Source organism: Tigriopus californicus, chromosome 9, assembly GCF_007210705.1.
Source record: "Tigriopus californicus strain San Diego chromosome 9, Tcal_SD_v2.1, whole genome shotgun sequence".
Classification (NCBI taxonomy): Eukaryota; Metazoa; Arthropoda; class Copepoda; order Harpacticoida; family Harpacticidae; genus Tigriopus; species Tigriopus californicus.
The window spans coordinates 3,898,880-3,925,192 of NC_081448.1; the positions used below are offsets into that span (position 1 = coordinate 3,898,880).

At 42.4% G+C, this 26,313-nt stretch overlaps 2 protein-coding genes across 2 annotated transcripts in view; one reads left to right on the forward strand and one right to left on the reverse strand.

Annotated features, from left to right (window-relative positions):
- The window catches only part of LOC131887263 (mediator of RNA polymerase II transcription subunit 21-like), a 15,901-nt gene extending 11,740 nt beyond the window's left edge, over positions 1-4,161 (reverse strand). The window contains exon 1 of the mRNA XM_059235817.1: positions 4,156-4,161. The gene's annotated coding sequence lies outside the window, so the exon portion shown is untranslated. The remainder of the gene's footprint in view (positions 1-4,155) is intronic.
- Positions 4,162-6,271: 2,110 nt separating this feature from the next.
- Positions 6,272-25,049, forward strand: LOC131887261 (DBH-like monooxygenase protein 1 homolog; the record flags this gene model as incomplete). Its single annotated transcript, XM_059235815.1, is given in 7 exon segments — positions 6,272-7,397; positions 22,698-22,811; positions 22,887-23,033; positions 23,105-23,827; positions 23,898-24,074; positions 24,145-24,528; positions 24,595-25,049. Coding segments are annotated over 7 exon segments (2,007 nt in total). The 3' UTR covers positions 24,793-25,049.
- Positions 25,050-26,313: the final 1,264 nt, after the last annotated feature.

The window sequence follows — 26,313 nt, forward strand, 5'->3', positions numbered from 1 at the left end:
GAGTTGAAGGGCAAGAATATTGAAGACCTCATGGCTGAGGGCGCCAAGAAATTGGCCACCATGCCTTCGGGTGGTGGCGGTTCGGCTGCGGCTGCTCCAGCCGCTGCCGCCGCTCCTGAGGCCGCCGCTGCCGCTGGAAAGAAGAAGGAACCTGAGCCCGAAGAGGAGTCTGACGACGACATGGGCATGGGTCTCTTCGATTAGGTGTGAGTATCTGAGCGAACCAGTTAGTTGGTTGGGATGGGATTTCCACAACATGATGCATACAAAATTTCGACATATGAGTAACTCAAGGGTTCACTCGCACATTTACAGACGTGAATGAAATCAGCTACTTCTGACCCTTCGATTGTCTGGAAATGTGGGCCCTTGGGGTGGGAACTTGCTTATCTGAACTTCTATTTCTTTTATTACAGACGAGGATTATCGTTACTTAATCGTATGAAAGGGGAAATAAATCATTATAACCGAGAATTGCGACTTGTATACAGTTTTTCCATGCACATGTTCAGCTAGAGCAATAGGAAGTTACATTGAAGCGAATTGCATCGTGGAGTCTGGTAGTTGGAATCTAACTGGAACTAGCATTCATGGTGTTTTCGATTTATGAAATCGACTCAACACATATCCGTCGACAATGTCTAACAATGATGTATGATGTCCAACAATGATGTATGAAAGTAAGATTAGGCTTTTAAAAGGAAGCGATAGAAGTCTATGAGATCAATGGTGCACTGTAATAGCGGTCACTCTTAATTTACAACATTAATTGTGATTGTAAGAACATTAATGGTTGCTCAAGATAAAGATAACCAAGGAAGCGAGAGATCGAAGGGCTAAAGGTTAGAAAGTATCAAAATTAAAACTGAGTAACTGATTGTTAACTTGATTTGATGGAAAGGGCAAGCCTTGATAATATGTCGTCTTTGGGACGGCCTTAGGCTACGATGCCAAACTTAATGTACGGCTATCAAATTGACACATATGACCGATCTGCCTTTACCGGTATCTACCCTCAAGAAAGAGGTTTATTGTAGAGCACTGGCTCCAGATTATCACTTGAGTCAAATAACTGTAATACTAGACATAGGGGGAGAGGTAATTCAGTCCAACCAACTACTGGGTTTAAAGACACTGTTAAACACAGCACGAACTTCAGATGAAAAATCCAACTAGTTGATTGTTGTTCCTCGATCTCCAAGGTCGCCCAGTTATGCCGCTTGGGGTACTCGTACATTGAGGTCAAAAAACGAGCTCTCACAATTGTGACTGATCCAGAAATGATGTAAAGAATAAATCATGTCCAACCCATGGTGATGAAAATATCATGGATTAGGCTACATTTTAAGGCAATATACCGAACATGCCTATCAAGCAACTCATGTCAACTTATTTCAATTGCCACTTAAAAACACATCTTGGAGGATGTTTCAAATGGCGGGTCTGACAAATAAGCTGAATAGGGACAGCTTGAGGAAGTCTGTCTTCCATTAGAAAATAGTAACTTTTCAAGCATGAATTAAGCCCAAAAATGAACAGTGAAACAATTCCCACTTACTATCTTCTAATAGCCCCGGTCTTGCTGTATTTGATACGAGATACCATTTTGCTCCCCTCGTCCATTTTTCTAGATTAATGGATTTGGGCACCGTGCGCAGTAAAGAGGTTAAATTATAAGAAATACCACACAAATAAGGAAGCACAGGCCCCAAGTAAGTTTTCAAATTGTTACTGGTACCGAGTCACACAACCTCGATTTTAGGAAGGAGATAACGCACTTTTTTGCCCTGATATTGTTTTCTTTTCAGATCTGATTTCAATCCTCGGCCTTTTTTATTTCTCCACAATTGTTATCGTTCCATTAAGGTGAGCTAAACACATACCTTAAGGAAATTTCCCACTTTCGTTCGGCCCCCCTTCAATTCCCGTCCGAACAATCCCCAAGACCAACTGAAAGGGAGATATTTCGAATCTTTCTACCCAACAGCCGATACGTTTCAATGAAGCATTCGCGAATCGGATTGACAATTTCAATGTGCTTGAGATCTGGCCGAAATGCGTATTGTGCCAGAGACCTGTAACTAGAGGAGTGGACATCGGACGAACTAAGCCGATTTTACATCTTGTCAACGCTCTTTGACTGAGGCATTTATGAAAACAAGCAAAGATGCTCTGCCATTTACCATACACCATTTAAAACGTTCATGATTGTCTAATGCAAAAACTTTAAACTTTTGCTACATGAATTAGAAACTTTGGATAAATTCAGTAAAAAAGTAGCACAAAATTTTATTTCACAATTATTCATCTTTAAGAGTTATTTCATGATCCCTTGTATTTTTTGGGAGTTGAAATTTTGATGTCACAGCATGGCCTAGCTTCAATTATTTTCAGTTATTACAGACTTTTTTACATATGAGCAATTTGGTCTTGTTCTCTAAATTTTGTGCCCCATGTTTTCCATTCTAGTCCATCGAAATCATTTCTTAGAAAACCACTGGCTTGATTCTTTTCTCAGTGGAGAGGAACTAAAATAAGAAAATGTTTATTTTTCATTGGAGGCTTTATTTCAGGAAAGTGGCAGACCAACATTACGTTGACAAAGACTACGCATATGTCGCCTGAGATCTGTGTTCCAAACGCTCTTGGCTTCTGTGTCGGAAATTAATCCACCCCCATTTGCACTAGACAACTCTACTGTTCTTTTACGATGGGTGGGTCGACCCCCACCTTCGTCCGCCTTCCCCCCTCCCCCCAAAACACACACATCCCGTTTGTCCCCGTTCATCCGACTGATTCTATTGAGTTGAGGGGAAAGAAAGTCATAATGGCACTCCAACCAACACGGAACTGCTCTTTGTTTTCTGGAACACAGATGACTGGGAACGGAGAGGGTCCAAGAGCCTAACCTACATTTCCCGTCCCCCTGTGATTCTCTGGCAAAGACCCAGCATCCATGGGGACTACATTATAATCCTTTTTAACTTCCTAGCCACAAAATAATATGATTTATGCGTCAAAGGAAGGATCGTTTTTGTTTTTCTTCCCAAGTGCCTCGTGGGACTCCATCCAAAAACAAGTTGCGCAATGTTCACTGTCGATGAAAACCCAATGACCGTAGTCCATCGTTCTTGGTTAAACTTGACTGGCATCGTTGGTGTCCTTGTACTCGCGCACTATCTAGTGAATAATCGATAAGATGTAGGAAATCTGTGTCCAAAAACCAGTCACCATCCATGCTCGCCGCCAGATCGTTATGATGCGAGATGGTGAGCCAACCATGCAGCATAATTCCTGCCCAAAGTAATATCTCGTTCTTTTTGGCCTCCACTGATCAAGCATAAGTCTGGACTCACCAGGCTCTGCTCTCGGGATCCGTATCAGTATCAAAGGCTTCTAATCACGATTAGAACCGGCTTTTACTAACCTGAAAGATTTCGATCACTTCGTTGGTGAGAGCTGTATCTTTCCCCCTTTTCTTTTGTACCGTACATCCGCCTTGTGAAAGATTTCGATCACTTCGTTGGTGAGAGCTGTATCTTTCCCCCTTTTCTTTTTCCATCCTGGTTAGCAAAAACAGTCTTCATGCAACTCATCGACATCATTCGACACCTCGCCAAGTCCAGAAATGGTCATACTCAAGGACCATTCATTGGGCCTCGTTACAAAATTGTGGTTATGTGGGTTGAGGAGGTTGTGGATGAGAAATGATGCCGACGTCAAACTCATTTAAGTTCAACCCACGGACCCAAGAGGTCATTAACTACAAGCGCCAAAGACTCGCTAACCCGATGGTTTGTTTTCCACAATGAACATGTATTATTGGTTAGGATGGTGAATCGGCTGTTTGTGTCATGCATGGGATGGATGTGGTAGTGCATAGTGGCCATTCGAGTTTAATTACTACTCTGTCATCGGCCGATAATTGGGCTTCCCGTTCCAATGAGAGTGACGGGTCGGACTTTTCTGCCCCTTTTTTGCTCCATTTGCATAAAACGAGAACCGAACCTTGGAATAATTACATATGAGTACAAGTTGTCCCTTCGAGTTTGAACCGAAATTCAGAGATGTTCTCTCGTCATCCCCATCCTTCGACGGGAGCGTCATTGTCAACATATTGATTCCAATGAGGATTTACTACCATGAGTATAACCACCCCACCCACCCCTGGGTTTGGTACTTGGCCGCAACATTTTTGTCATTCCCTTTTGGCAGAGTTACAATCATTGGAACCAACTCCGGACATATGCTCCTTGGAGAACGCTTCCCCAAATTTCTCCCCTCTCCGGACTCGTAAACTTGGTAGCGTGCTTATTAAAAAGTGCCTCCCGCACATAGAGATGAAAGAGGGGAATTTCTGTACAAAGAGTGTACAAAAAGTGACAGAAATCAATTTAAAAAAACGTGAATCTGATTAGTCTCTGAACTAAATTGAACAAACCTCACAACAATCAAAAATACTCGGTTGAAATCTTTAATCGTTATTAAGGGTTATGATTTTCAGAAAAATAGTTACGAAAACGTGATTATGAGTTATAAAAGTGCGGAAAAAGTTGCAATTAGGTTCTTTTTCGGACTTCCTCATTGCTACTGGGATTGGAATCCCAGCAGTTCAAGACGAGATTATTTTTCATTTTACTTAAATTTATTTATATATGTTATTTGATCGACCAACGAATTAGAATTGGTTGATCTGGCTAACCCTTGAATCTAAGGTTGATAGGGAATTTTAGAAAGAGTAATTTCAAGTAATTTAGCGGTTTTACGAGACAAGAAATGCTCGATCTTCTATCTTAAAGAACTTATCACTCCTTGGGTAGCACTTACGTTAGCGAAAACTTAATACAACACTTACTAAGTCTAAGTTCCGGTTTCTATTTTGATGCATTCTGAAATTACAATAGAGGATTAGACTACTGTATACAAATGGTGCGTAAGATCAGTATCATCATTGTGTGAGAATCTAAACACTCGCGTACAAATAGCTAGAGACAAAGTTCGTAAAAAAATAAAATAATCATTCAGTTGCTTGTTAACACCAGCCATCACATGCACGCTTGAGAGGAAATGATAAAAAAAGGAACTCACTATTAGTCGTAAAGTCATAACTTCGGGAAATTGTTCGTTTAGCTTATCTTTATATTCATATATTGTGTGATCCACCAACAACGAATTAGAGGTGGCGGATCTGGCCAGCCCTAAATAAAGGGTTGGTCAGGAACTTTGGTCAAATACAAATATATGTTTCAATTTTTTATCCTTCAGTTAGAATAATGTGTAAAAAGTTGGGTAGAAGTTGCTCAGGTTCCTCTAAATTTTCGTCATGACATATAGGTTGTTTTATGTTTAAAAATGGCGACAAAGGTTTGATGTCCCAGATTTGAACGAAATAGTTGAAGACTAATTTAACCTAAAACCACTAGAGACCACTAGTAATTAGAACATATTGGCACAACATGTATATTGCAATTTTGCCGTAATAGTTAGAATCAGAAAATAGAGAAAAAGAAAATTGGAACCTTTGTGAAGGACTTCTCAATCTTGGCCCCGACAAATGATTTTTAAGAAATATGTGCACACGGTACAATGTCGGAAGTTCTCGTTTGCCGGAATATTCTAAAAGAAAAGTTCAATGATTAAAAAGTGAAAAAATAGCTGTATAGGCAAATAAGAAAACGGAGCATTTAATCCAAACACAATTCAAGACTTTATCATTGGAATTCAAATGACGTGAATCTGTGGAAAATCAAGAATCTTTGTGATTTATGAACATGATTTAGGCAGTAGCTTGTAAAGGGATATTGCTTAACACAGATGCAACCTCTTTGAAGCTCTTTCTAAATAAAGCAAGGGCTCAGCGCACGAACGTGTCTTTTGACGTTGGACGCTATCCTCTTTTCATCCGTTCTTGGTGAAGGAGAGGGCGGTGCACTTAAACGACGGGTTTCGAACTTCGAACTTGTGCGTAACCCTGCTGAATAGAGAAGGAATAATTTCTCACTTCAGTCGGGTCATAGACGAGTTTGGACCAGGAAGCACGTGTCGCGGACATAACTATCTTTTGGTGTGTGTTTTTTTCGCAAATTCGAAGGAAGTGGTTCTCCCAGTCCATGTGGTTTCGATGCACGCTGAATGTGCGGACCAATCTATTCGTTGGAGAAATCCCACGGTGAAAAACGAAGAAGCTCTTCCGTTCCAACTCAAAGTCACGTCATTTCTCCACATCCACCACCGTAAACACACACACACATACACACATAAGACGAAGGAGGAGGAGGAAGACCCAGTGGTTCATTGGTTGACTGTATAGAGGAGTGTGTATTGGCAGTAGCTGGAAGCTCATTCACGGCTCTTCTTGGGAGTCTGGGAAAGACAATCATGATGATCAGTGTGCTTTGAGCGTCCGTGTGAGAAGCATTTGTTCCTGAGCGCCGTCGTCTATGGACGTTTAATACATTATTATGTGAATTTCCGACCGAAAAGAACAACGGACCTCAGGCTGTGGTGTCGCAGACACCTTTTGTTTTAGCACGCTCATCACATTCAACGTCGAGCGTTATGATATGAAAGAGTTGAAGTGGAACTATTTCAAGTTCAGTGCAGTGATTACGGTATTGACCGTGGATCGTAGATTGTCGGTACTTGCAAAGCTGCTGCAGTGTCAAGTTTCACCAGTCAAAGCAAAAGGATTTGTGCTTCGTGATTCTAATCTGCTGGATTGTCGAAATCATCCTGGTTTGCCCTTCAAAACTCCTCGGTGCGGATTCCATCCGAGACAATCGTGAATCATCTTCATAGATCTCTTGATCCAAGCCCAGTTGAATGATTCCGTGGTTTCTGTGTGACTCCTCCTTGCGCACAAAAAGTGTCAACTATTCAAATCCAAGAGTCACGAGAGAGAGAGAAAGAAATTCGCTTTTACAACGTGAGAAACGGATTTTAATGGGATCTTCTGTTGTTTCTCCCATTTGTCCGTCATTGGTCATTGATTCGCGTGTCCAAGTCTCATAAAATGCAATCAATATCATTTCCACTCACCGGCTGTTCTACATATGTTTAATTGAACAATCCTCCACTAGTCGACGGCCAAGCTTCTGATTCTCCGTCATTATACTGTGATAGCCTATTCCAAGATGAGATTGCTCCCTCATATTCTCCTCACTCTTTGGAGTGTTCTCTACATTCCCTCAAGAACCTCAGCTCAACAGCATCTTTCTAATCAGGATCAAAACGATCCGGATGTGACCGTTCAGAGTCATGGACTCAAACGACCAGACTTTAAAGTGGCCGATGCCTTGCTCTCCGATTGGGAGGGAGATCATTGGGCCTCTTTGGATGCCGATCTGGACAAGGTGTCTCTCTCGTGGACCACGGACAAGGAGCATATCACGTTCCAGGTAAGATTCTTGCCCATGTCTTCAAGTTTCATTGGTGATGATAGGTGAACGACAAGTTAATCGACTTTGACAGAGCGAACAATAGGCCTTGGATATCATGCCTCGGGGAAAGTAGTTCCGACTAAACAAATCGCATATCGAGGCGGAAACGAGAGGCATCTTTTTGGCCAGGAAATGGATTTTCTGATTCTTGCCAATCACACGTTTCTCAATCACGCGGCGCGGATGGTTCCCGAGATTGAAATTTCTCTGGGATGGGAAACCGATAAACATGTAACAGTCGTCTGATCGTTATGATATCATTTGCAGCGTTTATGACTTATTTTCCTAGTGGATGGCTTTCTTCGTCCAATTTTTCTAGGCCTTCGGTAAGAAATAACCAGAAGAAGGAAATCATCCACAAAAACAACCATCAAGCCAACCATTCGTCGTCTACTAGCCTGAGGTTAGAGAAGTGGACGTAACTTTAGTTGAATCCTCCCAGCAATGGACATGTATGTAGGTATCTAGCTGTTGTAAAGCTTCCTCCCGAAGGAAAAATAATTCTTCTCGAGAATACGAAGGCGAGAAACGTTGTAAAACTTTTTGTACATCGAACCGCGTTGGGCGCCCAAATGTTTGATCAAAGTACCGTGAAAAGGCAAACAAGAACCAGACTAATGGGAAATTAGCCCCCATGGTCTAACCAAAGATTTTTTTACGACTGAAGCTTGCAATATTCGGGCACCGCAGCCAACGACACTATGGCTCCAGGCAAATTGATTTATTCGTCTTATTTGGGGAGCTGAGTGTTCGTGGTTTAGTTCAAGAAGACTCGGATCAAATTTCAAAACTCCACAGATTGGAGAGACGAGCTCCTTGAAAATGCTTTAGAGACTGATTTTCGGAATTGAAATTCACCCCCCCAAGTTACAGCACGTCCTTGATATCCGGAAGTCATGGCTTTTCTCGAGGAAATGGCCTCCAAACCCTTATCAAAAGTGATCAAGTCGAGGATAACATCTATCCAACAATTTAGAGGGTGCTTGCTCCCGAGGTGCCGAGAGAACTTTCTAATTTAACCCATAGCCTTTGTATGGAAACAAAAACTCGTGACTTGAAAGATCGTGATTTGTCTCTTGATTATAATGCAGATAATTGACTGACAGAAGCTGCGCAAGTTGTTCATCGTATTCATCGTTTACTATAGAGAAGTCATCGAAGACGGCCACGACGATAGTGATGATGAAACCGATGATGATGATGATGACGTGTGTGTGAGTGGCTTGGTGTGCATGATAATCACTCTGAAAGTTTCTCAAGCAGAAAATTTCATCCCTTGAAAAACGAAGCACTCGCCCTGATCTGGCAGGGTTGAACATTGGGAAGCTTGTGGAAGTCATTAAAGCTCTGGAATCAGTTCCCAATGTTAGAGGGTCTAGAGGTTCCGGAGGATCGGGGGAAAAAGGAGTCCAACATTGGGGTTGAAGGATGTCTCACAACCTATTCTAGTCCGGCAATTCTATTCCTGCCTAATTCTGTAATTAAAGATTTGTGAGAAGGAAACAATAAAATAAAGAAACCCTCCCAGTCATTTTCGACGTGTGGGAAGTCTGGTAAAAACCGTTGAGGTCTTAATTGCAACGGCCCATAGGATTGTTAATTTTCCAATTGCCAATAACCGACGTCATCAATTTGAGAAGTCTTGGGCGTCTCGCCAGTCATCAATTCCTCGAGGCTCAATCATTTGAAATGTGGAAGCCACGTCGGTACCAACTCCTGAGTTTCTTACTTCCTTTTAATGGATGGAGTCGAGTCAAGAGTGAAATTCGGTGATGGGAATCTGCTTTTGCTTTCCTGGCAGAGGGTGAATAAAGTGGTTGTACAACATTCTCGCGCGCACAAGTGGCTGACAAATCACCCGCAATGGGTTTTATCTGGTTCTATCAACAAGCACAGGAATTTCCACTTCCATTGTTTTTTAGCCACTTGATGATCTTCGTGAAGAACAGTTTGTATAGCCGCTCAGCAAGGTTGCACAGAATTTCAATTAGATAAATGGACCCTCCTCTTACAAGGCCTTTTGGGTGCCCTTTGCAAGTGATTGTACCTGTTTCTGGGTAGCATTCACAGGAATCCTGTTTTTGTGATGGTGGATTTGATAAAACCGCCTAAATTGACGAAATATTCAGAAATCAGCTATGGTACCAAATAAGTCAAAATATTTTGATCTTTGAATTGCTATGAACTTGACTTGGCGTGATGTAGGAATGGGGGAAGTTCTGTCACGAAGATTTATCATCAAGCAATCAGGCAGACAAAGGGACGCTAGACACTTTTTCATCGAAGCAATCTAATTATCCATGAAATCCTTGTTAAAGCCTGAGAAATCCAGCATTGTTCTCTCTGTCTATCTTTACTTTGGAATCTATGGTCGCCCCAAATCAGCTGAATTTTCCTTTTTCAACAAGCTCACAACTTAAATCAGCCAGCGGGCTTGATATCAACTGAAGTGAAGTGACGGATGGGATTAAAAAGTACGAAATCCTCGCCGTTTAGGTGGTGAAATCAATTTCCATATGATTAAAAGTGTTGGGGTTCCGCAAGGTCTTGCGCTTGATACCAATGTCCATGAGCTCCCCATATGCTCAAGACCAAGTTAGCCCCATTAACGATCATAAATCAAGAATTAACTTCGCATTCGTCACATCGAGTGGTAACCTCATTGGATGAAAAGTGGGGAATGTAATCTAGATCTCTCTTCTCGATCCCTGTTTTTTTACTGCCCGTCTCAGCGTCATTGCGGCTGGCTCATTTTGACCCAGCGGGAGTTGCCTTTGGTGATGCTTTGAAATTTGCATTTCCATCTTTTGTTGAATGACCCTCAAACCAAGAATAGCGTTTTCTCATCTCTCAAGCAGAGTCTCGCCGCCTTTGCCAGAATCCAATCTAATTAAAGCTCAATGAGAGGAGGGATGTTCGGGCTCCATAAATACATGGTGTTATATTCATGTGGTGCTCCGCGTCTGGGTCATCACCAGTCACTACACCATCCCCATTGTTGTGGGCTGGGTAAGATCTACCATCCACAATTGGCTTGGAGCTAAGTATTCAGAACGCGACGCGACTGTAGAGAGGGGTCCTCTTGGAATTGTATCTGGAGGGCCTGTTTTGCTACCTCTTCCAGATCCTCCGGTTGATACCTGGCATGCAAAAAAGTCCCACTATTAAGTATAGGCGAAGAAAAGATGGGCACCTAGATAGATTTGAGCTGAGCCGAGGCAGCTTGGGAGTCAATTTCTTTTGTAGTATTTACATGAAGAGTAGTAGAAAGTGTAATCAAATAGCTTGAGAATGGCATGACTGAATGAGATTGAAGAGAATTGAGAGAAGGGAATAAATTGAAATCCAAAGTTTCGTACCATGCGCCATTAAGTAAATACCTGTCTTTTGTCCTTTGAAACCGTTTCTGCATGTCCAAATAACGCCACAGGCTACCAATTTAGGTCAAGCTTCCTATTCACTACTACAAGGTCCAAAAACATGTGTCACGATCGCTTTGACGAAAAAGTTTGAAACAAATCAGGTCCTCGGAAACCATTTGGCCTCGGAATTAAACGACAATTCGTCTTCAAAAATTGGAGTGAACCCCGCTTCTCTAGTCCACGATTTCCTTGGCATTTGTTTCACTCTCGTAATTTCCTGCCGTCGCTTCGCGTTGTTCTCAGGGGGGTGCAGGTACAATTCTAGCTGAGGCTCGATTTAGTAATAATTGCCATTGCCATCATTCACTCTCTGGAAAGTAATACATGGTTTGGCCACTTCCTACTGCGGTTTGCAAATGTAGTATGTAGTTATGTCTGTGCATCCAAAAATGGTTTCAAAGTTGCATTTCCAAACGCTATGCATGGGAAAATGAAAAGGACTCGTTTACTCCAAATAAACAAGAGCAGTGCTCGCCGGTTGTTATCAAGCGTTAAATCCCAAAATGCTTCCCGTGGAAAAGGCACTTCCCGCTCCCAAGATTTTTCTGTACCTACAACAACCGGATGACACTTCAAACATTATTTGAAGCATTAGGGAAGCCATAGAGTATGACAACCACCCTCCTTTCTCGATCTCTCGACAGACTCCCTCCTGGAGAGCATTGGAGACAACCCCAGATGTTGGTTCACACTTTTGTTTGTGGTTTGTGTGTTCCACCCTTCTGTCCAACGAAAAGTTATCACTTTTTTTGATCTGCCTCACTGGCTAGGGTTGGCTCAGCTCATAAATCATACCAATGACAGCTCAGTTCGTCATTATTCCGCGAATGGTTCTTTATCACTAAATTATTCAGTCCCTCTTTGGGGAGAGTCTTAAGACGGCCAATGGTGACAGAACTTGTCCAAGGTGACGTGGTGTGGCTGTGAGCTCCTTATCAACCTCATCGAGCATGGCAATCAATTGATGAGCACTTACCATGACGCCTAGTACAAAATCGAGAGGATGCATCAACCATAGGATGACTACCAAGTTTCTCTTCTCCCGTCTCCTTTGTCATTGGCAGCTTGAGATTGCCTTATTTGATCAAATTAGTGAGGAAATCAAAGTCAGAGACTTCGAACAAGGTATGCATGAGGTTCTATTGAGTCAGAGGAAGCTGGAAAGTGGCTTCGGGTGAATTTGAACCACCGTGTTCTGTGAACGCAACAACGAAAACGGGATCGGGATGGTAACGATGACAAGGATGATGATGATGATGATGAGGGTGTGGGAAGGCATTGACATGAAAACAGTGAGTCCACACGTTTTGAAGGGAAAAGGGAGTCTGAAATCAGATAAATTAGAACCCGCCATGACAGGTCAAAGTGTATACATGAACAGTACGTATACCGTACAATGATTGTAGTGACGCACTGCCCTCGAGGGCAAGAACATTTTCTGCAAACGAACGTGGGAACATAGTGCATATAGTGTGTAAGGAGAATCAATACTTACGTTGACCTAAATATCGAAGCACCCAACTAATGATATTTTTCCTCAAGTCGCTCTCCTCATTTGGGAGCATTGAAGCAATGAATCTCCTCTTCCCCTTCTTGTTAAGTGACAGTCGTTTAATGATAGCTCTTGTAAATTCAAATTTGAAATGCCTGATCGCACTGAGTCTTCCACTTGTCAAGCAAATGCGCTTTCGTATTTCCTCTTTGGAGGATCTTGTATGATTTCCTTCTCTAAGGAACACCTTATCGGCTCGTTTCGAAGGCTCTTTCCTGGATTGAAGGTCGTCCTAAGGGATCCTGGACAGACTAGGTTCTGTCCATGTCATACCTCGAGGGCATGCTTTGTATTCTTCTATGATTGTGGTCTGTTTATGGTTGCTCTAATGGTTCTTGAGGAATACCACCGACAGGGAACAATGATGTTGGTTGGTCGGTTTTGTCCTTGAGGGTGGTTGGAGGGACGACGAAACATGGCATAATTACTCAATGTTGATGGCCTTGGCGACCCTGAGAGCCAGCTTTTTGGTGGGCTTTACTAGAGTCACTTGTATCTAGCGAGAGATCGCTTTGCCATCCACTCTACTTAAACAAGAACGAGTACGTTAGAACATGCATTGATAGGGTCCAGTATACATATGAACATACCAGCGCAAAAGCTAGTATTTAGTCACTGGCCTTTGGCTGTTGGTATTTTCTAACATAAATGTGCTCACAAGGATTTTTCTGTGTAAAAACGAGGAATTAGACCCCGGTCATTGCTCAGAAAAGGTCGATTGCCCATGTCCGTGTCAATGTGTCATTTTCAAAGATTGCCTTCACCTTTGTCAAGCCTTGGGTAATCAATTAGATGCCCAGGGTCACCAAACACTCTCCACGACCAATTCTGACCGATAAGTGGGCTTGTTTGTCCCCAGATAGTTGGTTCTCAATTGCTTGGAGAACTGGCCATGCCACCATTGAATGCCTTTCATTGATCGTCAGCCTCTCATTTCCGGCCTCTCCTTTCTCATTTCTCCAATTCCAAGGGATCATTAGAAACATCTTCCAGACATCAAAGGCTGTCCTGTAGCCATGAATACAATCAATCGCTGATGTGTCTTCTAATTGGATTTTTAGTACTGCACATGTAATAGGATTGTAATTAACATCGACAACTGCGGAGAGCCTTCTCTAATTGTGGGATTAATCTTTTTTTGTGCATAATGAGGTACGAGACTTGAGGCTGTGGGCCAAACAAAAGGTCGGAAGTTGCAGAGATGAGTTGTGACCTCGGAATCTTCTCTGCATGTGATTGATCATTGCCCTTCCAATTATTGGACATCCTGCCAACAACTCAACTATTCAAGGGTCCTCCTCTTTTGTCGTCCTTCAGATTTGTTCCTTGCTTTTATCTCAGAATACAGCCTCTCAAAGTACTATTCTCCAAACTTAGAATACCTTTCCAGGTCCTTGGACGGGAATACGTATTGTCACTTGCCTAGCCAATCTTCAACTTGACCCAAGTATTCTCATTCCTCCACATCTCTTAAATTTTCCCTTTTCAGAGTTCCCATTAGTTAGTAAATGGGTTGCAATTGTATATAACCCAATTTTCCTTGTTGTTATGCATTTTTTATTCACGCGTGATCGTTTATATTCAACTTGCACCTGATATGAATGAAGAGACAGAATGGCATTTGTTTAATAATAAAAATCCTTCCAAAGATCCTCTAACACAACGTTGGCTTGTTACTTTGAACTAAAGCTATAAGTAATCGTTCCCAAGTTCCCCGATTTGAAAATGGAAGAAAAAAGCAAAAAAAATATTGGACATGTTTTTTTCCATCTCCTATGGATCCGAAGAAATCCACAAGTCTGTAAGAACGAGTAGCGAGTTCCTTCAAGGATGTGGAGAAAGAAAAAGGTGCCCTTCATTCATCTGGCCTTGTCTTCCTTGACAAAAGGGCCAGAAGACAAAGCGCCAAGGAACGAACAATCCCTCCTTCCTTTCACTCAACTTTCCTCTTCTCTCCTTGCATCATCTACTGATTCCACTTTCTCCGAAGGGGACCAAGAAAACCGAAAAAGACGATCATACACCGATCCTACATACAATATGCGCTGCATACGTACTTATGGCAACCATTTCTCTCCACGGTCTGTGTTCAATTTGTGAGATAAAGTGGACATGCTGAATCAGAGAAAAACACACATGACCACAATGATCCGGGAGGAAACAATTGGGTGAGCACAACTGATCCCGTCAGTGATCTTCGAGCTCCCTTGGGTTTTTGGGGGATGATGCTTCTGGTTGACACGTTATTTAGAAAAATCACATGGGTCTTACGAATGAAAAGACGCCCATTGTTCCAAGGCTAAGAGACAAGAAATGGCCACCTTTGTATAATGGAGCAAGACCCTCGAACATCAATGAAGCCATTCGAAAATGTAAGGGAAGCCAAAGCTCTTTCGCCAGGTCAATTTGTGTCATGCATCAAGAGAGATGTCAAGCTCACTTCAAAATTCTGACACTTTGTCTCTTTCCCTCCTCGACCTTCCTCTTAAACACCTACTTTACTCAATTTTTTTGTCGCAATCCTGGTCCCAAGTCAATTTTCCTGCCCAATGCATGCTCTAAAAGGACCTGAAGCAAATCTGTAATCCAAGTAGGTGTGAACGGACAATTAGGAAGTTTGCCAATGATATTCTTAATTAATGATTAGTGGTCATTTCGTGACCGGGACCCTTCGAAAACAAGCACCCCTTGCTTCATATCGTGAATAGAACCTCTGATAAACCCTCAATGGAGTGGACGAGATAGAGATCCCATAAATTGAGGTGCTCCGTTTCCAAGAGATTTACGACACGAGCGCTTTAGGTTTGATTTCAAAGCCGAGGATTGGCTTCTTTCTTCTTGAACTAGGTCACTGGATGAGTCCAGGTAACGCACAACTCACAAATTGTTTAATGTGGCGTCAACCGATTTCTTGTCCTCGAGTTATGAAGAGACAAAACATCTTTGAATTGTCTTTGTCCCCCAAATCTCTCTCTCCCAATTGTTTGCCTGGCAAGTGAAGTTCGAACCCTCTTTCAAGTCAGATGAATTTGAGACAAAAAGCAGGAAAAAATCCCCGAGGCTTTCCTCGACTAGGAGACTGTCCGGACGTCCTCCTTGAAATCAAGTGACGATTTTGCCAACTGGAACCTCCAAACTCAGTGAGACAAAGAACAGTCTCATCGGACACTCGCTCCTGATTCAGAAGTATCAGGTTACGCTCTTCAGGATCGATGAGATCTCTGAATGACATCGATTCTTGTCATGGTTGATGTTTACCATGAAGTGTGTTTATGTACGACGTACATACGTACATACAGTACTAAAAGAGCCTTCAACAATTGACAACTTCGAATGGAGAGAAACTTGAGTCCGCCCCGGACGACCAGGAAATGAAATCATTACCATTCTATCCACAATGCCTCAAAAAGTCTCGATCCCTTCTTCTTGTGCCCATGATGAATTTCTTTAGACAGGAAAACGAGCCCGGTGAGCATGTTACAAATACATATAATTTCCTCTCGCTCAAAAAAATAGCTCAACCATTGAGTTAGTCAGTCACTCAGCTGCTGGGAGGAACCTTTTGCCAATCAAGCGACCATTAACATTCACAGCAAAGGGCATAAAAGTCAGAGTAAAATTCTTGTTCAGTGTTGCTTCTGCCTTACTTGTCTTTTGGTATTGTCAACCTCCGAGCTGTTCAACATTTTTTTTCGGCCCAGAGCGTCCGTGTGTCACCCTTTTTATATTCAGGGAACTGTGCATAAAATGAGCAGAACTCTTAAAGTATTCCGTCGGTAGATTGAGAGGCAAGCATTCAGGGCACTGCCCTTTAATCCCTGAAGTCCATAGGGTCCCAATTCAATTGAGAAGACGTGTCGGCCTAAAAGAAAGAACATCGAATTCAGAACCTTAAAGCTCGAGGAGGAAAGTAGTCGAGAGCTTTAGGGTGTGGATGTTGCTGTATAGTGCGTGGCATAAAGAACCAGAAACAAAACCGAGCTAATCATTTTTACACCATCATGCCATGATAGATTGTGGTTGGTCATGATTTCATTTTCATTTCCAATTTTCTGGTTTCGCTGGGAGAAATTACAATTTCAAATTTCGTCTCGAACCGAAAGCGACATCCTCCGGATGATCTCGGCCTGCATTTGGGACAGTCTATTCCGACCATCCACCACTTTTTCACAACCTCTCGATTGTCAGGCGAGTTTCAAGCCACCATCTTAAATACTACTACATGGAAGAGCGGCAATCTTCACTGTTCTCATCCTCGTCCAACTCGGCTTCGACCATTTGATTCTGACCTAAGGGCTAAATTCTGCAATTTGGGGCGACTAGCCAATAAATTGTGCTTGGCGGAGTAATCTGTATCATAAATTCTGTTCAAGAACCTGGCCCGATGGATGATCAGATTATCATGATCCCTTCCCCGAGAAGCTTCTATCTAACAACCATATCCCACGAGGACTAAATCAATCTTCCACCAAAGATCTACATTTGATCCAAAAATGAATTAATGCCTAATTCGTATCAATTTTCGACCGTTTGAAGTCGTGATAGGCCCGCGTCCTAGTTCTCAAAGAAATTCCCATTCATGCAAATATTTCACAAAACTCCCGAAAAAAAACAACGTTTCTGACACGGTTTTGATGCGGAAACCGGTCGATCTGGGAAACTTGGCAGTCACGCGAACTCAAATTGCGGGTTCTCCAAACTCACGTCATCCCGGGTTAGATTGCTTTATCAATTTTGATACATGATTCCTCACACCTGTCCTTTCATTAAACGCTAAACAGGGGCTTGTTTTAGCTTTGCACGTTCTTTTTGTCAGTTTTAAGGTCTAAAACAGGGTTCACGGGCTTTGAATCTTTCCAAAGCGTCCTTGTAACCCGGGATTACAGCCGGCATGGATACAAAGAGTCAGCAAAGCCATTAGACACGGTACATAGAGCAGAAAGCCAAGCGAGCACATTTATGAGACAGAGGCTCATAAGATCCCTCAGACTCATACTCCCCTTTCCCCCCCGCCCCCCTCCTTCCTTAAAAATACCAACAACGCACCCTTTGTAACTTAGAGTTGTTACAAAAATGGGGAGATTAAAGCTACTCTTGTGTTCTTCCCCAAGTACGCAAACAATGCTCATCTGGAACATATTCGGATGGTTAAGATCCTCCAATTTCTTTCTAATGCGCAATCTGCTCAAGTTATTTATGGCCACTCATAAACCATGACGCTTTGTTGTCAAAGAATGTAATTAATGTTTGTAATCCAGATTTGAAGAGCATCTCCAATCTCTTAAGTTGGCTTGCGGGATCCTACCACTTGCCATTCCATTCCAATGTACCGCCTGCAAGCTACCGTGGTCGATCCTGGATTTTTTCCATGACTTCATTTCACTACCGTGTACAATTGAGCACTAACTCAAAGCTAAGATTGTGCTCGGTTTACGATGTTGTGAGCTGCATACGGGACGACCGCATGCTGAGTTGAAACAACGCTAGCAATCCACACATTGTTTGAACGAGCGGGCTCTTAAACCATTGGATATGCATAAACAGGGTGAAAATGACGCTTCTTTCAACATGAGCCGAATGATGGCAACAACACGACCAACATTTCGCAGTATTATTGGCTTTATCGATTGGTCTTTCCCTTGTTTTTCGACCACTTGGTCAGCAAATGGACAACCAGCCTCCTGAGCGCCACGTGTCATAAAATTGAATGGGACCAACTGATAGGAGATGACAACACTAGACCATTTCCATGAGTGGATAGCCATGATAAAAGCGCGGGCTGAGATTGCATGTGCTGGAAAAGCGATCCAGACACTCACTATTGCAATGAGAATCCAATTTGGTGCAGGTGAAATTTTGGAAATCCCTCACCGGAAATGGACCAATTTTGACGTAATCGATGATGTACTCTGGCGAACGTGCGCGATCCTGAGAGTGGATTGTGTTTCAGTTCCAGTTATCACATTACCCATGGCATGTCCAAAGTCCGATATGATATGAGCTAACCGTAACACTCCCGGTGGGTCGAATTGGTCGAGAGTGTCTCAAAATGAGTTTGCCTTGCATTCTGATCGAGTCTCCAAGTTGGACGGTTCGGACACCCCGTGTAAGTGCACCTCATACCATTTGATCCACTGACATGAGGACAGCTGTCTAATGCGTCTAATGCACCAGTCATGTCCAGATCCATTGTTGTGGAGTTTGATCCAATGTTTGGTGTTGGTTGGTTGAGGTTAGATGAAGGGAGAGAGGCAAGTTTGACCGCCCCATGAGAAGGGTGTCGGATGTGAGGTATCCGAGCCATCATCATGATGATTATCAACCAAAATCTATAGGGTTACGTCATGCTCGGGAGATTTTTGAAACTAATATCGTCGAGGCCCTCTCTTTCCTTCTTGGTTCTGTTTCAATATCTAGGTCTGAAAACCCAGGGCGACACCTCGTCATTAGAGGGTACGATGATCACTCCCGAAATCCACCATAAATATGACTCGGCTACCCTCTCATTAAAGCTCTACATGCACTTAATACTGAGACGAGGCGGTGTCAGCTCACCCTGGGCATATCAATCATCAGAGGGAAGAAATCTGGTGGCACAGGAAGAACACTAAAAGACTGGAGTCAAATTAATAATGCCCTAATGCCGAAGAGGGTCATAAAGCCGCGCTTCCCTTCTCAGCCATAAAAGGGTTGTATAAAACTTTCATACATTTGGATATTTAGAAACAAATACGTAAAGGCCTCTTTGATGTGGTGCGTGGATCCTCGCAAATAACGTGCTTGTCAATTCTTAGTTTACAATTTGTATAACATGAATATTCACCCGACCTGTATTAGACAATTTATATCTAAACCTTGGGTACAAGTTCGAGATTTTAATCTATCAAGAGTACGAGGTAATTGACACACATTTTACATCTCATTCACACTTCAGGGAGAAAACGAAAACAGGCTGATTTCGGTTCCTTTGCACCGTCGCTTTCCTAGGGTTTGTCCATTTCAGCAAAAAAAGATGATGACTTTGAGAAAAAGTATATTAGTTTTGGGAGATGACAGGGTCACGCCTAAAGTTGCATGACTACAAATTAGAAACTTGAGCCGAGAGACAACCTACCCAAAAGACGGCCATTAACTCAACAGGGATTCGTGGAGCTTAAAATAGAAGTGGAAGGCTGTGAAATTTGTATGGCATTTTATAGTTGAAGATCTTTTCAAGCCAACAAATTTACAACAGAAGGGCATACTTTGTTTGCCAAGCTCAGAATTTGACAGAATCCTGTCTCTCGGTCAAGTTAATCCGTCCCTTGACATTTGTGGCTTTTGTTGGATGAACTGTGCAGAATTTCCAAGATTTCAGGAGAGTTCCCGGAGCGATAACGAAACTGGTAATCTTTCGTTGGAATTGGAAAAATTGATAAATCAGATCCTGATCGATCGATCGATGAATGGCGAGAAAGGATTCTGCCAAGTCACCGTCAAAGTCAATGAAAGAGATAAAAGCAAAACGGGAAAATATTTGCTGATAGCATCAGTTCTTTATTATTTTCATTTTCTTCTCCATCGTTCCTCTCTGTTCTGGCCCGCTCAGATAGTGGATATGAGAAATGGTTCGATTTGGAGATAAAAAGGGGTGGGGATCGTCATTAGATTAACCAAGCTAGGATGTATTGAGAGCATACAGTGGACTGTTGTGAAAAGAATCTCTTGTATAGTATAGGCGTCCTGGCTCCTACATCATCTCCCGCACTTTCTCATCCTCAACGACAGGGTGTCACCCAAATATGCTTAATGAAACGACTCCCCTACCACCATTACGTACATACAACGTGGTTCCTCGGGAAATTGATCACAAATGAAATTTATCATTATTTGAAACCTCCAAGTCATGCTCTTCGAGTCAAATTGTTGTTCGAGACCAACTAAAACTTGGGGTACTACTCACTGCTTCATGTCTCATTGATTCACCCCGTATCTGTGAGAGATTATGAGCTGGAGGAGCGTATTTGTCCTTTAATTCCTGTTGACATCCCATACAGAAGAAATGAATGCACCTTCCGGATGGCAAAGGATTAACTTGCTTCCAAACAAAACGCAATTGGGAAAGAGGGGGAGGATTATTATCATTGGCAGTAAGTTAACCAAGTACACGTTTTGCCTCAAGAGCAACGCCCTAATGGTGCAAAAACAAAAATACATTCAGGACAAGGGTAAGAGCTAAGGTCGATGAAGAAAACTCATGGCATTCTGAAAAGAGTATGATGAAAAAAAAATATATTTTCTGGAATCCCATGCGATGTGCAGCTGAGCATACCATTGGTCTATTTTAAAAGTGGTTGTATGGCCACCGGCGGTGTTTCACCCTCCTTTCATGAGCTGATATTAAGAAATTCGCAAAATCTGAATTTCAACCTCGGCAATGGTTAAAATCAGAGTTTGAAAAGGAACCATTCCCAAACGTCCCAGAACTCCCAATTCCCATATTACTAACATGCAAATGCAAGTGAATATGAATGATCTTGACCTAAATCCCGTGGAAGGAACACTCAAGAAGATGATTCTCCGATCTGAAGTGCATTATGCACGGACTTTGCGGGTATAAAACCAAGCTACTTGAAAAAACTGGTGAGACAATAGGTCCACTCAAGGATGCAATACATATCCAAGTTATGCTTGACCTGAAAACCCCAATATAGACAAGAACCTGCCACGTTTATTGATCTTTTTGGATGTATGCAGATCCACTAGCTCTTTGATTGAAAACTCGCTGGCATTGAGGAGTATTGAGAGTGAAGAAATTTGTGCCAACCACCAAAAGCACTATATTCTTAAACAGGCATCGCGTTCTTTATGATGGGCTTAGGGCGGGTCTTTTCAAGTCTAGTGAATCGGAACCAATTTTTGGCAAGTCTACGTGATGTCAGCTTGGGTTGTTGCAAAACCCGAGTTCCCTCACACGGAAACTTAACGCCAACATTTGCTTACGAGCTCACAATTCAACGTCGACACAACATATGTGGCCATGTAAATGACTGTTTGCTCAAGGACAATAGTTCAAACTGATCATTGAATACATTACCAGACTCACCCTTCAAAATGCAAATGATACCCAACCCTCCAATCCCACAGTACTAACACTAAGAGTACGCACTGTACTGTACTGTATAAGCAGGTCTAGCTAACTGAGCGTGATTTGGCTCGACTCGATTCGAACCTTCCGAATAACTAGTCGATCCAAAACAAGCGTGCCTGTAACTTATTTAGGATGCCACTGCCAATTGTTGAACACCTGGGAGTTCTCCAATCGATTCATCAAGTAAGGGGACCGCGTCTATGATATTTGTACCCATTATCTCCGTTCTCGGCAGTACCAGCAAAAACCATCTAACCCATGATGATCATGGTGGGGATGGTAGTTATGGAACAGCTCGATGTTCCCTTGGATGCCATTTGTCCTCGATCTAAAGCGCAGCAAATTTGTCCCATTCAACCCAATGTCATTCTGCTCTAATGAGTTTCTTTTATTGCTCGGATCAATAGACTCTGTCATCGGGCAAATATGCGATCGCCTCTGCGTTTATGATATTTCAGGGTTCAGTTCACGATTGTTTGTAGTCGTTCTCCAGAGTTCAGATCGACTCTTAGTGTCAATAGTAAACACATTCTAAGCGAGATCAGAGTGTCGTTAAATGATGAATGAGTCTCATTCGGCTCTCATTTTTCTCAATGGCCGGGCCAAAAACATCATCAAATTAGACATGTGTGCATGGAGGGGTGGCCCTACTCGAACACATGACATTTATAGAGAGCGAACTACATCTATTGAATGATAGTCCCAAGAAGAAATGGTCTTTAATGAACGAGATTGAATTACGAGAAATCGTGTCTCGGTATGAACTTCTTCTAGTCCACAGATATCTGTTTGGTACCTCAGAGCCCACCAAGAGGTCTTTTATTTTTGACTGTGTTGGGCGTAATTTATTCTCAACCCAAGATGGGTGTCACCTTGTTCTGGATTTCTTTAACAAGCCCTTTGTTTCGAGTGAACAAAACCGTCGGATAGATAATCACCCGTTTCGCGTGTCAGAATATTTTAGACCAACAGAATACCCAACATATGCAGAAGTCGTCGGGCTAAATAGGGTATCTCTAAATGATCACTTATGCTACAATACACTCCAATGAAAGAACCTCTCGCTTACAGGGCACAATGTGTCAATTGATGGCTTTCAAGTGAGCCAAGAGTGATAAGATTTTTATCGATTTTTTTCTCCTCCCTCTTTTCAGTTGGAAGTCGTGTCCACGGGTTGGGTGAGCATTGCCCTTACCTTTAGGGGGAATCTCCCTGGATCTGACATCATTGTTGGATGGGTCGGAGAGGATGGCGTGGCGACGTTAGTCGTAAGTAACCTAAATAACTACGTGCTTCACTTTAACCCTCAGGGGATGAATAAAATGCAATGGTTGAATTTTCAGGACGCTCACGGGGATTCGGAAGGCAAGATGATCAAAGACAAGGTGCAAGATTACCAATTGATTGTAGGATACCAGTACCAGGATAGCACTGTCCTTCGATTCAAACGAAAACTCAACACTTGCGATGGAGATGATTTGGTGATTACGGTTAGAACCTGAAATACATTTCAAGTACTTACTCGCCAGGCAGATGTGCAAAGTAGGTTATGTGATTTCAGAATGATACGTTCCGCTTACGCTGGTTCTACAGTTCAAAAGACCCGCGAAACGAGATGGACCTTCCGTATTTGACCTCGGAGAGGCAAGGACAGCGAGCCATTCACTTGTATGAAACTTCCAAGTTCAAGCAAAGACAACCCAAGGCTCTGAAATGGACTGTGGCCTCCAATAGTGTGGTCCTTCCTCGAAAGCACACCCTGTACTGGTGTACCATGATTAAACTACCAGAAATGCCCGAGAAACACCACATGATTGGCTATCGACCGGTTTTAACTCCGGGCAGCGAGAAATATGTGCACCACATGATGATTTATGAATGTCATGATGAAGATGATTCGGCTTCAAAATTTCATCGGCATGTCAACTCTGGATATGAATGTAATACGCCGAATATGCCTAAAGATTTTCGAAACTGTCGTGGAATCATTGCCGCCTGGGGTTTGGGTGGGGAGCCTTTCTTTTTACCGGAAGAAGCGGGATACCCCGTTGGAGAAGAGCATGGAGGAGCCACTTATTACATGTTGGAGGTTCACTACGATAATCCAGGATTACATGGAAATATTGTGGATAGCTCTGGCTTGGAGGTATTCCTCACTCCCAATCTCAGGAAATACGATTCTGGACTGTTAACCGTTGGTCATGATGTCTCATCATTCCAACTGATCCCCCCTGGGGAAGAGGCTTTCACCACTGTCGGACACTGCCCCGAGGTTTGCACCCAGGTATAAATGATAATTGAATATTTTTGCACCTCTTGACCGTCAATTAAAAATGGTTTTATATTTCCCGTAGACTCTACCTCAGGAGGGAATAAATATTTTTGCTGGACTACCTCATACTCATAATCTTGGTCGCGCCATGCGTCTCCGCCATCTGCGGAACGACCAAGAGCAACCTGTTCCATTCCAGGATCGATTTTATGATCCCAATTATCAGACTATGAGGAGATTCGAGCTCAACTTGAAACCGGTACGTCTTTAATTATTTATGTTTGTTAACCTTGTACTCATTGCATACGTACGCCATGTGAATATTTCAGAGGGACCATTTGATGACCGAGTGCACGTACAATTCGAGTGAATTGGATACCTACACCAGAGGTGGATTTTCGTCAAGGAATGAGATGTGCATGATGTTCTTGCATTATTATCCGGCAACGCGGTTAGCCCACTGCGCTTCCAGGCTGACCTTAAAACACGTGTTGTTGGCCTTGGGGGTCAGTGTGTGGCCCATTACACCTTCAACAAGACATTTGGGACTCAGAGTTAGGGAGCCATGGCAATATCAAAATCTCACCTTCACGGATTATCTCCGGGTGAACGGGGGCAAAAGTCGAGCAGCCAATATTCGCCTCCAAGAAGCTAGTCTACATCATTCTCACATGGCAGAATGTTTCGATTATGGAGAGCGACGCGTTTATGCGGTAAGCTCGTAGTTTTTACCCGTTTCCGTACGTTTCGATAATCTTATGAAACAACTTTCTTTCTAGGATGGCCTCGAGTTCTCCACACCTCGGATTCACAATCCTCTTTATGACAATGTAGGCGGATGCTTCGATGAGAGCCAAGGAACATTTGCCTATGATCCACGATTGAACCAACCTCTTCATGCCAATGCTCATAAGCCTATGGTCACAATTCTGTCGTTTTCAGTGGCCTCAGTATTCTTGCTGTACATTCTGTTCTAAAAGCAAAGACTTTACAGAAGGCCGTCAAGAGTGTCAAGATTCGATAATGAGGCCTGGAAACAAAACAAATGTGTTCATGAGTGTTTAGAGGATAGCTATCCAGTGTCAACAGTCATTCAGAGGAACCTTAAATATCATAAATGTGGTTGTTAAGTGTATGATGCCCGAACGATGAGTTATTGTGTTGAGCAATAAAATGCCAAAGATTAGAATGACTGTTAGCACAACGGACGAAATTTTGTTGAAACCCTAATTTTTGGGAACATAACACATGAACAACGATCTTGATTTCTTCGTTAAATTATTTTGTACTTAGCTTGCAAAGCCGTTGAATTTGTAAAACAAATTTAAAAGCAATCTTCCCATTAAAAGGAATTTGCACCTCCAATCCGTTATACTCATGGTTGGGGACATCTCCTACTCTAGGTACTGTACGTACTATTTTTAGAACGGATTGAGCGAGATTATGTAAATGTAGCAAGATTGTCGGTGTAATCCCTGGAAACTGATAGAAAGTGAGCGCACTCTTGAAGCGACTAGTTAGCAGGTGAAGATTGGATAAAATGATAGGTCTGAAGTAATACATATGAGGTGGGGGAATGTCCATGGGAAAGGTGCACCCAAAATAAGCAAAGAACTAATTGTTGTAAATCGATACTTTCTGAGCTTCATGAAATATTTCACCTCCCTTTTCGTAAACAAATATTTCGATTGACATTTGGAGAAAAACAATCAATGTCAAATTTGCCCTTGCCATCTCATGACCTTCCTCTGTACCTAGGACTCATAATCTCACAATTACTCTCGTAATATTCACATTTTCAACATCTCAATGCTAAGGTTACTTTTCAGCAATGTGGGTTGTGCAGTTGTGTCCCACAAGACATCATTGCTCATTAAATAGAACAGCCGCTAGAGGCACCGTGTCTTACGGTAAGGTTGGCCTGTTTTCCTTTGAAGAGATTAATTGCTGGCCACACAAATTGAAAAGGCATTCCTTCAAGGTGGATTTAAAGCTATCACTTGCTTTGTGACTTGTAAACGACAATACAAGCGATTATATCAGTGAGTTCTTTCGAAATGAGAGACATTGCGGTCTTCGGAAAGGGTGACTCAAGGAGACGACATCTTTCTAATTATGCATTCCTCAGGCTTATTCAGCAGTGCAATGCAAACCTCAGCAACATTTCCTTTTTTTCATAGCCTATTTGTCCTCTAAAGGGCAAGCATGAAAATGTTTGATTACGAGGCCCAATTCAACATCTTCACCAAATGCCCTATTACTGATTTTTATTTCAAAATATTTTTTTCAACGAAAAGAAGAAGCAACGAAGCATCTTTTTGAAAAAAGGCTGCTTGAAAACATCATACTTTCTTTGTTTCATTTTACTTGAAAATGCCAACAACGATTGAAAAGTCTCGTTCATTTTAATCTAAAATCCATCCTATACTTTTGTCCCCACTAATAAGCAAACATAGGCAAATGCTTTTTTACGTTTTCTCATTATTTTCACTATTTGC